The 16,022-nt window shown below is 39.6% G+C and overlaps 1 protein-coding gene across 17 annotated transcripts in view; it reads left to right on the forward strand.

The window, feature by feature from the left end:
• ABI2 (abl interactor 2) overlaps positions 1-16,022 on the forward strand; it is a 105,124-nt gene that overhangs the window by 64,733 nt on the left and 24,369 nt on the right. For 5 of the 17 annotated variants that reach the window (XM_048870492.2, XM_048870479.2, XM_048870481.2 and 2 more), the window contains 4 exons: positions 5,641-5,738; positions 10,041-10,187; positions 11,304-11,428; positions 12,494-12,673. In XM_048870492.2, the coding sequence (XP_048726449.1) occupies positions 5,641-5,738; positions 10,041-10,187; positions 11,304-11,428; positions 12,494-12,673 (550 nt within the window). The remainder of the gene's footprint in view (positions 1-5,640; positions 5,739-10,040; positions 10,188-11,303; positions 11,429-12,493; positions 12,674-16,022) is intronic. The other 12 variants (XM_048870482.2, XM_048870484.2, XM_048870483.2 and 9 more) reach the window with 7 other exon arrangements.

Genomic DNA, 16,022 nt, shown 5'->3' on the forward strand with positions numbered 1-16,022 from the left:
TTAAATCCATGCTGCCCTTGAATCAGAGTTATCTTGTCAGTATCTCCTATCATTTTTTCTTCATCACAAGTAGATCCAGGAATCAAACACCTTAGAAGTATTTATGGTTCTTGTAGTTCATGGGGCACTAGAAGACAATGCAGCATGCTACTTTTCAAAATCTTTTCAACTGCCTAATATAGAAAGAATTAAGTTGCTTCCTTTTTTGCAATGAGAGTGGGGAGTTACAGCCTAATAAATCACTGAACAGTCTGACAATACTTACATCCATTTATTCATTCTTGACATAGCTTGCGTGGGAAACCTAGATCACCTTTATACTAGTTGAGTATCAGAGGAAATGAGAAATGTATATGTTACTGTCATTTCCACCCCACAAGAATGCAGCTGAAGGGAGGAGTTAAATTTATGCTGATATTATTTATGCTGGTATTCTGAACATGAATTGAGGAAATAGCTTTGTGTGGATAGGTAATCATGTGGGTAGTTGTGTGGTAAAATTTCCTGTGAGCCTTTTTGATAGTATAGATAGACAGATAGTATAGTTAATGAAATATGGCCATTATTCATCATTGATGGCAGTATAGGAGGAAAGACACAATTGTGTGATAAAAACAACATGGAGGTGCTCTTTATCATATGGAATTTATAACATAGCAATAGGGTGTCCATTGCTTGACTAGAATCACTCAGTTAGAGCCATCTATGTTCTGAATTGTTAACTTCTAGTTGCACACAATAAGGAATTGCTTGAAGGTAACCAAACACGAATAGGGTGACCGTAGCTTTTAAAGCAGCTAGAGGTTTCTTTTTTTGACCTTTTGTCCAGAAGAAATAGCTTTGAAGAAAGTTTGCAATGTTCACGTTTTTTACCCCCCCCTCTTAAAAATTAAGAAATCCAAAATTTTCCAGCAGGAATCTAAATTATTAAGAATAATGGGACAAACACGATTCTAAACCTTCAACTTTACTTGTGGGACTTCAGTTTTTTGGTTTTTTTTTTTAAAAAGTACCAGCAAACTAAAAAAGAAAGTAATTTTAAGTACTGTTCATTGTCCTTTTGTAGGTCGTGTGTGTAATTCTGCCCCCACAAGATATATGGCTTCAGAAGTTCAGAAAATGCTGCAAAACTTGCCAAATTTCTCTTTATTTTGCCAGTTAAGAGCCAAAAGTTAAGTATCATAATTGGAAGTTGTTTCCTTTTTTACATATAAAAATGTGAGAAAGTTTAAGGAAATGTGGTTTGGTTTTGTTAATGTTGAAAATGAAACATCGTGGGGCTTTAAAAATTCCATAAGAGTAATACCAAGTGGATGGACTCAGAAAATATGTATTGCTAATATGGTATGTAGGAATGGCAGGAGCGTCCTCAGAGTTGGTATGAATGAAGTACTTCCAGCATAGTGTTGCTGAATTACCATTGAACCGTTTTAATGTCTCAGAACACTTACGTGGATTGTCCACTTACTAGTTTTTTCAGTTGAGGTCATTACTTTGAAAAGCTGTGCATGGTCTGGTAGTTAGTACGGAGGACTGGGAGTCAGAAGGTTTGGGTTCTACAGTGTTCCCAGTCTGCCAAGCCCAAGTTAGAAATTTGGACCTTAGTGACTTTCCAAAATTTGAGTGCCTAGTGTCAGGCATCTAAACCATATTTAGGTACCTATATAAGTCTCCTGATTTTTAGAGGTGCAGAGCACTGAACAGTATGTGATTTTTAAGTTGCTGCTTTTATTGGTCACAAGTTCCTTAAAGTGTCCTTTGTAAAGCTTAATTTTAAGAATTCTGTTGCGTTAGGTTCTGTATGAACACACACACAATGCTGTATTAAAACACGTAGCCCAGATGAGCTGACAGTCTAAACTGAGATAAATGAGCGTGACAGGAAGGGAGAGTTAGGAGGAAGGGCAAGTACAACTAAGATCTCTCTCTCTCTCTCATACTTATGTGGCCCCCATTACCACAGTGTGTGAGCATCTCACAATCTTTAATGAATTTTAGCTTGCAGGACTCTCTGAAGCAGGGAGTACTAGTATCCCTGTTTTATAAATGAGGAACTGAGGCACAGAGAGACTAAGCCTGTATACTGTACTGCAAGGTGGAGTATGAGGGTGTGAATTTCAGAGTGCACCAAAGTGTTGTGTTCTAACTGCTCCATGGTGATGTTGTTAGGGTGAATTAAAGTGTACCTAATTTGCATTAAAGTAGTACTATTTGAAAGAGGAATACATTAACACGAGCTGGGTACCATTTAGTTTGCACCAGCAGCATCAACGTGGGGCAGTTAGAGTGCAACAATTTGGTCTGCTCTTCAGTTACTTGGCGCGTGAACACCTTTATCTTTTAGGAGGAACTTAATTAGGAAATAAAATCAGAACCTCTTAGCAAGTACAGTTAAATTAAGTATACTGGACAAACTTAAAAATCTGGCAGTGAATGCAAGAGTAATGTTCAGTTCTCTTGCTGCTTATTTTTAAAAAAATCTTTACGGTCACTCCTTTAAATTCCTCGCGTTGAGGATTAGTGTAGGAAGATATTTATGTATGACATGCATGTGTGTGCACACATGGAAAGGGTATACAAAGGGTATACATATGCAGATATGTGAACATTTTCCCAGTAATGGGGGAATGAATATTTTCCCTCTATTTCTGGTACTAGAAATCTTTACATAGACGGTGAAGAGGGACTTGAAAATTGCATCTTTCTTGGGGTAGGGGGTTAGGGGTGAACTGACTTGCATCTCAGCTAAAGTTACTGATGCAATTTCCTACTTTATCCTAATGCTGTCTCTCTCTCCATTTCTCCTCATCCAAGATAATCGGAAAGCTTTCTCTGTATGTTGTGTGATATTATTCTAGCAATGAAGGTCAGTCAGTCAGTCAGTGTTAATCAGAACTGTTGAAATAGCTGTATATTTCTCATTGCTTTTCTTGATTATTTGGCCTTAAGTCAAAGTGGAGACTCTTCAAACAGAGCTGTGTAACAGACAATAGCTAAACTTTAATCAGTCAACTCTTTCAGATTTGTAAATCAGCTCTGTAAACCTTGATTACTTGCCCTCTTTCAGCATTACAATTTCAAAGTCATCACATGGGGGAGTCTAAATTTAATCTGCCGGTCATGCATTACCCCCTCTTTCATTTTAGTCTTTTTAAAGAATGTCTCCTTTCTTTTTCACTGTTTAAATTCCTTGTTAACAAAGAGATTCTTGTACTGTTTTTAAGTCACGTTTTTTAAAGCTGTTTCTTGTCCATCTTATGTAAAAGATATTGGCAGTCTCTGGAGTTCTACATTGGTGAAGAAAACAGCAAGCATGACTTCCAATTTTCTGCTACATTGTTCACTTTACTTTATCCTCCAACTACTCCCATCCCACTACTCTGGGGTTGGGGCTATAATCTCTGTTTGTACAACTCCTAGTATAATGGGAGCCTAATACATTATTGCAGTACCTATTACTATTGTAATATTATTACTAATAACAGTAATGTAGTTTCTTCTTTGAGGGTATGTTAAATTAGGTTTAATCATATAGTTTAAATATAATCCTATAGGTAGTGGTTATGATGCAGTTTGTGTTCCCGAGTGATAGACACTTATGGGAGGTTTGAAATATCTAGGATGGAATTTTCAAAAGTGCTTACACTGGTTTAACTCTGCTCCCATCTGAAGACTTTTGAAAATCCTACTCATAGAGCTTAATGTGCCACTGACATCCTCTGCATAAAAAGTGACCTAGGGGTTAACATTAATAAAGGATGTTTGTTTTAAACAACTCGGACAGGTAAGTGGGTGATACCGACAAGTTTAATGAAAGGAGATGGAGATGCTGCAACTTTAAAAAAAAAAATTCCAGCTTTTGGGATGTTTTCCATGTTCTGTGAAAAGAATAAAATGTATTTTCCTTTAATTATACACTTTTTTTCCTCTCCCGCTCAAGTTGATGGAATTCAGTGTTTACCTAGCCCTTCACTTAAAGTAATGTTAGTTTTCATGTTGCTTAAAGTTGGCTTAAAGGACTTTATGATACTATTTGCAAGATATGTTTGTAAAACTAATCAGAACATTTGAGACTTTTACTGTCTCTCAAATTCTAAAAATCTCAATAGTCACTTCTTTAAACTCTTCCCCCCCCCCCCCGCCACCCACGACAAGCTAAAAGCAGCATAGCTTTGAGATTTCCATCTTCTGTTTTCACCTTCTATATAGGAATCAAGTTTCAGTGTGTCAGGATACTGCAATATATTAATCCTTAAATAATCTGTATCATTTAAACAGCAACAAAAATAAACACTGCTTGGCTTTTGGAGTGATTAAAAGGCTGTAATTTGCCTCTAAGAATATTTCTAAACAATTTGATCACTGAGCCTCTTCTATAAATAGGGGGACTTACTTTCTGGGAATATGTCACCTTATTTGGAAACAATACATGTTGGAAATGATATACGCTGTAGCTGTGTGCAATAGAGCATGGCATGGGTATCCAAAAAGGAGAGTATAAAGAGTATTTAATAATGGGAAATAACCAACATAAAAACAATTAAAACCCTAAATTATTTAGCATGAATCATTTGACATTATTTATATGATGAGGAATAGATTTAGGGCTCATAGATTAAAAAGATATTTTATAGATCCTCCCTACATATATGTGTATAAATTCTCTACCTGCTGTGTCTAACTTTTGTATGCAGCCAGAGAGCTATTCATTGGCTTGGTGTATACATTAACAACATAATTACTACTAACATCATGAATTATAAATATCAAAACATTTTGTTTTTGATCAGCACTGAGATCAGTCAACATTGATGCTGATGACTTAAATAGTGAAATATTAACTTGAATTTGTAGTTTCTGATTATCTCACTATTTTCTAAGGAAGAAAACTGGAAAGATCACATCAGTAGTCATGATTTCTTTTTTCCTATTCCACAGACTAGAGATTTAGTTTAGCTTAGACTGTTATAAATTTAGTGTGGCTACATGTTTTGTATGTGTAGTTTATGTTCATTAAATAGTTTTGGTATATTAATGTGAAAACATTACAATATATAGCATTCTGTTTAAAGCATAATTTTATATTAAATCTTAAAATGTGAGAGATTAGTTCTACTGGAGAATACCTTTAATGTAAAAATAACTACTAAAGTTTAGCTGCTCTTTAGTTATCTGTAACCCTACTTACTCCTCTAGTTTTTTAAAGTCCATTCTCAAAAAATATGGGGGAATTAACATTAAACAGTGCAACTAGAAATAACTGCTTTTATCTTCAACAAATAAAACAAAACAAAACAAAAAAGAAAACGACTTTGTTGCCCTGCTAAAAGGGATTTTTAATTGGATTAAGTACAGCTCAACATCAGCAGAGATTTAATATTCATGTGATGGCCTAAAGGTGAATGTAGTTTCTATATACAAATCTTTGCAAACCCCACATAATAAAGAGTCCTTTGAGTGCAACTGTTGACCTCTGGCAGAGTAGAAGTTGTGTATGAAATGCATGGCCTCTGTTTTTTTCAGTTTAAACCTTCCCCTGGCCTCTTTAGTACTATAGAATGAATTTTCAAGGAATCTTGCTCTTATTACCTAAAGTCTGAGTATAGTAAAGGCTGTTTTTCTCTCCGTTCTTTCATGCAGGTTAGTACACAGAATATGAAGATGGGTGGGCTGCCTCGTACCACTCCACCTACCCAGAAACCGCCCAGCCCACCAATGTCAGGAAAAGGAACGATTGGGTGAGCACAATTACTGTAGACTTAATATTTTTGTTGAGAGTAGATGGGGAAGAGATATTCCTAAACAGCTGAGCACCTAAATTTCTACCAGGGCAAAAATTTTAAACATCTTCCTTATTCTTGCTTCTTGTCCACCATCTAAAGATGGGCTGTGAGGCTTGGAGAAGTTGTACCACCATCCTTTTCATTGACCACATCTTAAATTGTAAGTGATGTGTTGCTCACTGTAGATGATGAAGGTCATTAGAAGTTTTATTCAGGAAGACTTCCTTTGATTTCTTTTGGCTTGTATTATCTGTGGTGGATAGAATTAGTGGTGTGTTTTTTCTGACAGGTTGTACTGTCTATCTGCAGTAGCTAATGTAATATTTAAATTGACATACTGTGTCACAGGTTGGGCATATATGCTGTGAATGGTAAAATGTGCTTTCCAGTGGAGCTATGAACCTGAATTCTACATTTTCTTCATCTGATAGTCCTTATGAATTGTGTCATGAGGAACAGCAGCCCTTCTAGTTATTGCATTGATGTAGTGTATGTTTGTGTTAGAATTCTCTGAAATGCTTCTGGTTCCATGTGCAGGGCCAATTAGACAGGCAGAACTGCAAGGTCTGAATGTGTGGATGAGATGAGGGTGTAGGAAGGAGGGGTTTAGATTTATTAGGAACTGGGGAAACTTTTGGGAAACGGGAGCCTACACAGGAAGGATGGATTCCACCTAAACCAAAATGGAACCAGATTGTTGGTGCTTAAAATTAAAAAGGTCGTAAAGCAGTTTTTAAACTAAGGTCTGGGGGAAAGCCGACAGGTACAGAGGAGCACGTGGTTCGGACATCCCTTAGGGGAGGATCTATAAATGGAGATTCCTGATGTCCTAATAAGAAGGAGAGGATGGAAGATGAAATACTTGTGTGACCTGCGTAGTGTGACCTGATGAGAAACAGTCAAATGAAAAAAAGTCCCATTCAATTACATCATGTGATGGTAGGCAGCTAAAAAGTGACAGGTTTTTAAAGTGCTTATATACCAATGCTAGAAGTCTAAATAATATGGGTGAACTAGAGTGCCTCATATTAAATGAGGATATTGATATAATAGGCATCACAGAAACTTGGTGTAATGAGGATAGTCAATGGGAAGCAGTAATAACAGGCTACAAAATATATTGGAAGGACAGAACAGGTTGTGCTGGTGGGGCAGTGATGCTACATGTGAAAGAAAGTGTAGAATCTAATAAAGTAAAAATCTTAAATTAACCAAACTGTACCATAGAATCTCTATGGATAGTAATTCCATGCTTAAATAATAAGAATATAGCAGTAGGCATATCTTACAGACCACCTGACCAGGGTGGTGATAGTGACTGTGAAATGCTCAGGGAGATTAGAGAGGCTATTAAAATAAAAAAACTCAATAAGAATGGGGGATTTCAGCTATCCCCATATTGACTGGGTACGTATCACCTTAGGAAGGGATGCAGAGATTAAGTTTCTTGACACCTTAAATGACTGCTTCTTGGAGCAGTTAGTCCTGGAACCCACAAGAGGAGAGGCAATTCTTGGTTTAGTCCTAAATGGAGCACAGGTTCAGGTCGCAAGAGGTGAGTATAGCTGGATCGCTTGGTAATAGTGACCATAATATAATAATATTTAACATCCCTGTGGCGGGGAAAACACCACGGTGACCCAACAGAAAGGGGAACTACACAAAAATTAGGAGGTTAGTTAAACAGAAATTAAAGGGTACAGTGCCAAAGGTAAAATCCCTGCAAACTGCATGGAAACTTTTTAAAGACACCATAATAGAGGCTCAACTTAAATGTATACCCCAAATTAAAAAACATAGAGAACCAAAAAAGAGCCACCGTGACTAAACAACAAAGTAAAAAAAGCAGTGAGAGGCAAAAAGGTATCTTTTAAAAAGTGGAAGTTAAATCCTAACGATGAAAATAGAAAGGAGCATATACTCTGGGAAATGAAATGTAAAAATATAATTAGGAAGGCTAAAAAAGAATTTGAAGAACAGCTAGCCAAAGACTCAAAAAGTAGTACCAATTTTTTTAAGTACATCTGAAGCAGGAAGCCTGCTAAACAACCAGTGGGGCCACTGAACGATTGATGTGCTAACGGAGCACTCAAGGACGATAAGGCCATTGCGGAGAAACTAAATGAATTCTTTGCATTGGTCTTCATGGTTGAGGATTTGAGGGAGATTCCCAAACCTGAGCCATTCTTTTTTCGGTGACAAATCTGAGGAACTGTCCCAGACTGAGGTGTCATTAGAGGAGGTTTGGAACAAATTGATAAACTAAACAGTATAAGTCACCAGGACGAGATGGTATTCACCCAACATTTCTGAAAGATTACTAACTGTCATCTGTAACCTATCATTTAAATTAGCTTCTGTACCAAATGACTGGAGGATAGCTAATGTGACGCAAGTTTTTAAAAAGGGCTCCAGAGGAGACCCTGGCAATTACAGGCCTGTAAGCCTGACTTCAGTACAGGGCAAACTGGCTGAAACTATAGGAAAGAACAAGATTGTCAGACACATAGATGAACATAATTTGTTGGGGAATAGTCAACATGTTTTCTGTAAAGGAAAATCATGCCTTATCAATCTACTAGAATTCTTTGAGGGGGTCAGCAGGCATGTGGAAAAAGTGGATCCAGTGGATATAGTGTATTTAGATTTTCAGAAAGCCTTTGACAAGGTCCCTCACCAAAGGCTCCTAAGCAAAGTAAGCAGTCATGGGATAAGAAGGAAGGTTCTCTCCTGGATTGGTAACTTGATAAAAGATAGGAAATAAAGGGTAGGAATAAATGGAGAGAGCTAAATAGTGGTGTCCCCCAGGGGTCTGTACTAGGGCCACTCCTATTTAACGTATTCATAACTGATCTGGAAAAATGGGTAAATAATGAGGTGGCAAAATTTGTAGATGACACAAAACTATTCAAGATAGTTAAGTCCCAGGCAGACTGCGAAGAGCTACAAAAGGATCTCTCAAAACTGGGTGACTGGGCAACAAAACGGCAGATGAAATTCAGTGTTGATAAATGCAAAGTAATGCACATTGGAAAACATAATCCCAACTATACATATAAAATGATGGGATCTAAATTAGCTGTTACCACTCAAGAAAGAGATCTTGGAGTCATTGTGGATAGTTCTCTGAAAACATCCACTCAATGTGCAGCAGCAGTCAAAAAAGTGAACAGAATGTTGGGTATCATTAAGAAAGGGATGATAATAAGACAGAAAATATCATATTTCCTCTGTATAAATTCACAGTACGCCCACATCTTGAATACTGCGTGCAGATGTGGTTGCCCCATCTCAAAAAAGATATATTGGACTTGGAAAATGTTCAGAAAAGGGCAACAAAAATGATTAGGGGTATGGAACAGCTTCCGTATGAAGAGATTTTAATAAGATTGGGACCTTTTTCAGCTTGGAAAAGAGACGATTAAGGGGGGATATGATTGAGGTCTATAAAATCATGACTAGTGTGAAGACAGTAAATAAGTGTTATTTACTCCTTCTCATAACACAAGAACTAGGGGCCACCAAATGAAATTAATAGACATCAGATTTAAAACAGAAGGAAGTACTTTTTCACACAACACACAGTCAACCTGTGGAACTTCTTGCCAGAGGATGTTGTGAAGGCCAAGACTCTAACAGGGTTCAAAAAAGAACTAGATAAATTAATGGGTGATAGGTCCATCAATGGCTATAAGCCAGGATGGGCAGAGATGGTGTCCGTACCCTCTGTTTGCCAGAAGCTGAAAATGGGCAACGGGGAATGGATCATTTGATGATTACCTGTTCTGTTCATTCCCTCTGGGTCTCCTGGCATTGGCCACTGTCGGAAGACAGGATACTGGGCTAGATGGACCTTTGGTCTGACCCAGTAGGGCCGTTCTTATGTTCATGTAATGGCTGATTCTGAAACAGAGTTTATTGTGTTAAATTCAAAATAAGATATTTACATGAATGCAAACTACTCTGATCTAGTAGTGGAAAGGCAAACTGACTCCTCAACTGCTCGATTCAGATCAATAAAATATGCAAAACAGAAAATTCCTGCATAGGAAAAGGGGTTTGGGTAATGGAGAGCATAAATCCCATCCTCCACTCCCTGGTCATAAATTGGACATTGCAGATGTGTGGAAAAACAATTTTTTTGAGTCCCTTAGATTTTGCGACACATATAACTATAATTTTACACTGGTAAAAGATCTGTGGCTGCGCTATATTCTGACTAAATTTGCTTCTGTACATATTGCTTTTTTTGTCCAGGCGTCACTCTCCCTATCGCACACTGGAGCCTGTGCGTCCTCCAGTGGTACCAAATGACTATGTACCTAGCCCAACACGTAATATGGCTCCCTCGCAACAGAGCCCTGTTAGAACAGCTTCTGTGAATCAGAGGAATCGCACATACAGGTATTCAGTCTACTCCTGCACAGAATGTGGTTGGCCTAATACAGTAATCTATACAAGATGCACTGCTGTGATTAAAATCAAACCCAGATCCTACTAATAACCTCACTAATACACTACTGACTGAGAAACCCATTGACTCATGGACACAGTTAAAACAATAATATTCCATCTTAAAATTTACTTCACTTTTTCCCCACAATTACACTTTAATTTTGTAAGGTACAGTACTTCATAATTTACTAGTAAAATTGTGTAGTAGAAACAGTCATAATAATATGGAACTTGGCAACATCACTCTATTTAATCTTTACAAAGATTTGGGGAGATTATTTTGTGTGCGCGAATTATGAGGTATGCTTATTGGAGGACTAAAAATTGCTCGTGCTTCATAATCAACGTTTTTTGAAAAATAAAAGATCTTGAGACTTTAGGATGAACAGTGCTAACCAGTTCTGTAAAAATGAAGTAATCACAACTTATAAATGAGTAAACGACTAGCTTTGAACCCAGAGAGATGTTATGATGTATAACAGAAGATACTGTTTCACTGACCACTAGAAGACTTCCTCAGTCCTAGGAATTGTCAGAGGTATAAGATGCCACCTGAGAGCTAAAATGTCTCTCTTAAAATATTAAATTCTTCTTCAAAAACATTTAAGTAGGCTGACAAATAAGCTTTATACCATATCCATTCTAAACACGAGAAAACTTGATTTTATTGACTTCAGCAAATGTTGATAGATTTAACCTTTCTACTCCCAACAATACTTAATGTGGAAGCATATATAATAGAATCTTGCAAATCCACATGCTTTATATAATCTGTACAAAAATGGGCTGTCTCTCTCCACTCAAAGATTTAATAGTATTGCAGTGGTGTCATGTTAGTTAGCTTTTCAAAATGCCGTATATACTTGTTAGATTACTAGTGCCAAACGAATGATCATTCTTGATCAAAACTAAATGCTTTTGTGAAAAATGATTTTTCTAATATCAGCTTCAGTTGTTTGTTTCTGCCAGTTATTAGTGTGAAGTAGCAAGTTTCTATTGTTGGGTTTTTATGTATTTTCTCCATGGACCAGATTATTAATGTTTTGGTGGCTTTGGTTTCTTTAGCAGCAGTGGGAGTAGTGGAGGGAGCCACCCAAGTAGTCGGAGCAGCAGTCGAGAGAACAGTGGAAGTGGAAGTGTGGGTGTACCTATTGCTGTCCCCACTCCATCTCCTCCTAGCGTGTATCCAGGTAAATAGGAATCTCACCTTCCTCTCTTTCTCCCCAAGTTCTAATGTTTGAGTTTATTTACTGTTGTGTTTGCAAGACTCTGAATCTCCAAGAGAATTTTTCAAGGCAACTTTTCCAGAACCATACAAACTTTAACATTGTTTTGGTGCTAATAATTAAAATGTGGGTACCTTGATATCCCCTGAGTGTGGAAATGTTTGGTTATGCTGATATTTGCCTGTTTGCCTTTTATGTCTATTGGTTAATCAAAACGGTTGATTCATTTAAACCAGCTGAGACAGGAACTCTTTGTCTAGACGTGACTAGATAGGACACAGCACTGTTCCAAGAAAACAGTATCTCTAGCTCCTTTTAGCCAGATGAATGGTCTTTCATTTGCTTTCTGTTCGTGTAGGCATCTAGAAGTTTATTAGAAGCTTAGATTTATTTTTTTTAAAAAGGCAAGAACACAGTATACTTCAGTATACTCATGAAAGCAGAGCAGATTGTCATGGAAAAGGCAGTCTGTCAAACATAAACACTTTTGGTTCACAGAAATTAGTGTTTGTACTCTCCTTTCTTTTTCTCATACAGTGTTGAGGATTTTCTGCGTGCTTCTTTCCTTAGTCTTCTCAGTGAAATGAAGGAAAACCATTATTTTAGCATAAATTGTGTTCTGAAGAATTATTTTTCTGTGCCAAACATTGCTATGGGAAACTAATGGCTTCCCTCTGCTATATGTTTAATTTTGTACAAAAGCTACCAAGTTGTGTGCTACAGATTGGAGAGTAACTATCAAAGGGGGAAAGCAGTCTTTCTTAAAGTAATGACTTTCATTGAGATGTTCAGAGGTTGGTTTCCACATCTGTAATTGATAGCAGACTTTTTTGACCCAGGTACCCTTATTTGCTGCATATACTGGAATGCTCCTGTAACATAAGTGTCATTTTTTTCTCATCCCCTCTTTTTGTGCTAGAACATTTAATGTTTACTGAATATCTAACACTGAATTGTCAGAAGGCTTTTCTAATCCTTGCTAACCTGATCTCCTTATTAACTTTACCTCTTCCTCCTCTTTTCACATAGCCCCTGCTGGCTCAGCTGGCACTTCTCCCCTTCCTGCTACCTCTGCACCTGCTCCTTCCCCCCTTGCTCCTGCTACTGCCCCCTCCGCTGCCCCAGATGCTGCTGCTGCAGGAGCCCAGCCTCTTGCTGATGGCTTCACCTCTCCAACTCCCCCTGCTGTTTCTTCCACTCCCTCAGCAGGTGAGTCTTTGCTCCATTTCATAGACAGGTGAATCAAGATGTGAACACAATCTGAGGCTTTTCAGAGATCCTTGGGAGACATCAATCTTTATGGCTTTTTCTGGCTTATTTTTTTTGGATATGAGTTTTGTCGGAAAACACCTGTTCTTCCAGGAGATTGAGTATTAGTCCTATAAACAACCACTATGTTGTATGTTTGTGGCAGTGTGGATAATGTGAGCTCCCAGAGAAGCGTATGTAGGATAAAGGCAGAAATTCTTTTGACATCAAGCAGTTGTTTTTCTTCTAATATTGGATTCAAAATGGTGCCTCTAATGAAGTGTGTGGTGTGTATGGTTTTCTGTGACCTGACTCCCGTGATTAGGGCCCTACTAAATTCACGGCCATGAAAAACGTGTCATGGACCGTGAAATCTGGTCTTTTGTGTGCTTTTACCCTATAACTAACCAGATTTCATGGGGAAGACCAGTGTTTCTCAAATTGAGGGTCCTGATCCAAGAGGGCATTGCAACAGGGTTATTTTAGGGGTCACAGTATTGCCACCCTTACTTCTGCGCTGTCTTCAGAGCTGGGTGGCCGCAGAGTGGGAGCTGTTGGCTGGGCACCCAGCTCTGAAGGCAGCGCCCCGCCAGCAGCAGCGCAGAAGTAAGGGTGGTAATACCATACCAGGCCATCCTTACTTGTGTGCTGCTGCTGGCTGCGGCTCTGCCTTCAGAGCTGGGAACCCGGTTAGCAGCTGCTGCTCTCCAGCAGCAGTGCAGAAGTGAGGGTAGCAGTACTGCAATCCCCACTACAATAACCTTGTGACCCCCCCCCCCCCAACTCCTTTCGGGTCAGGATCCCTACAATTACAACACCATGAAAATTTTGTTTTAAATAGCTGAAATCATGAAATTTATGATTTTTAAAATCCTATGACCATGAAATTGACCAAAATGGATCGTGAGTTTGGTAGGGCCCTAACCATGAGGTGTATTGGGCCAACATCTCTCCTTTCCATTAGTTGTTGCAAAAGAGACATACATTTTTGTTTCACTACTAGGGAAATGGAAGTTTTAATACACAAATTGAGTCGTTTTCTGCCAAAAGACTTTGTTCAATAGGTGAGATATACTGCGTGTACTCAAGCTTGCTTTCTTAACGTTTATAAAGCCTCTCTGCATTTTTATTTCTTTAATTGCTGAAGTTGCAACATGTTTTTTACTAAATATAATGTAAGACTAGTATGTATTGCCTTTTGTTTGATTGATTTGGATGTAGTATTGTTATGTAAAGATCTGTTTTATATATCAAAAATGGCTTACATGTGTTTGAAGTAACTGATTGTAATGGGTTCTGCCTCTGATCACAACGCTGTATTAGTTCGGATGTTTCATAACTGTGGTCTACATTCAGGCTTATTTAGAAATTTTGTAACATGCGAGAAAATATTCTTTAAGTAGTGTTTAGTTAAAGGGTTAAATTAAGCATGTATCATTATTTCCTAATCTCATATATAAGAATTCTTACAACAACTGTAGAGGCACCTGAGCTGTGATGAATCTCAGTGGCAACAAATCGTCATAATGTCTAAAGTATTTGTGCAGTTAGAAGATGGATTGATTTTCAGTTTTGATGCACTGGTTTATGAAAAATGTTACAGGTCTCTAGGTCTTAAACTGCACTACTTGTGGATTTTTGATAAAACAATCAGAATTAAATAGAATTGAAAAACTCAAGTCCTTTAATAAAAATTCAGATTATCTGATTTTTAAAAAATAATTTACTATCTTCCCTTTGTTAAGAAATAAAGTAAGAGCTGCCCACTTTCTCCTTATATTAGCCTAGTGTTCAGATGATTTCCCTGAAATAGGATGCATGAGGATAATAATTTTGTTTTGAGAATGAAGAAAGTCACTGTTTTTACCCTTCTAGGGGAAAAAAAGGCCAATAGAAAAGCCACTAATTTTATTAAACAAAACCTGTTCTATGTGATTGACTTTGAGCATATTTATTCCTTAAATACAAAAAGTACACTGTTATAAATTCTGTAAATAAAACAAGAATCCAGTAATTCTCAGTCTACTTTACATCTTTTGTATTTTCCCGTGGATACAGATAACAGAGTTAGTGTTGAAAAAGTAACATGTTATGATATTTTTGCCAATCCAGATATGCTAAAAAAAAACCCCACCACGGCTGATGTCAAGCTGGCTAGACAGGAACGCAGATTCTTAATGGATAAAATTCAGGCCTCCTGTCTTCCGTTGACTTTACCTACTAGCACAGAGGTGGGCAAACTACGGCCCGCGGGCCACTTACGGCCCACAGGACTGTCCTGCCCAGCCCCTGAGCTACCGGCCGGGGAGGCTACCCCCAGCCCCTCCCCTGCTGTTCCTCCTCCCCTGCAGCCTCTGTGTGCTGTGCCACCAGCGCTCTGGCCCACCGCTCCTGCCGGGGAGTGTGGCGGCGTGGCTGTGAGCTCCTGCTGCTCTGAGCGGCGTGGTAAGGGGGCGGGGAGAGGTTGGATAAGGGGCAGGGTGTCCCGGGGGACAATCAGGGGACAGGGAGCAGGGGACGGTTGGATGGGGTGGAGGTTGGGGGGGGGGAGCGGTCAGGGGACGGTTGGATGGGGTGAAGGTTGGGGGGGGGAGCGGTCAGGGGACAGGGAGCAGGGGGGTTGGATGGGGGTGTGGGGTGTGGATAGGGATTGGGGCAGTCAGGGGACAGGTAGCAGGGGGGGTTGGATATGGGGTGGGGATCCCAGGGGGCATTCAGGGGTGGTGGTGTGGATAGGGGTCATGGCAGTCAGAGGACAGGGAGCAGGGGGGCAGTTGGATAGGTGTGGGAGTCCTGGGGGCCTGTCAGGGGGTGGTTGGATGGGGCAGAGAATTGTGGGGGGGGGGTCAGGGGATAGGTCAGGGGATGGGGAGCAGGAGGGTTGGAAAGGGGGTGGAGTCCCAGGGGCGGTTAGGGCCAGGAGTGTGGATAGGGATTGGGGCAGTCAGGGGACAGGGAGCAGGGGGGTTGGATAGGGGGTAGGGTCTCAGGGGGTGGGGGTGTGGATAGAGGTCAGGGCAGTCAGGGAGCAGAGGGGGTTGGATAGGGGGTGGGGTCCTGGAGGATGGTTAGGGGCAGGGATCCCAGGAGGGGGCTGTCAGGGGGACAAGGAACAAGGGGGGTTGGATAGGTCAGGGGTTCTGAGGGGGGCAGTCGGGGGGCAGGAAGTGAGAGGGGGTGGATGGGGGCAGGGGCCAGGCTGTTTGGGGAGGCACAGCCTTCCCTACCCGGCCCTCCATACAGTTTCACAACCCGATGTGGCCCTTGGGCCAAAAGATTTGCCCACCCCTGCACTAGCAGCATCCCTCTC

This window comes from Caretta caretta, chromosome 11 (genome assembly GCF_965140235.1).
Source record: "Caretta caretta isolate rCarCar2 chromosome 11, rCarCar1.hap1, whole genome shotgun sequence".
NCBI lineage: Eukaryota > Metazoa > Chordata > Testudines > Cheloniidae > Caretta > Caretta caretta.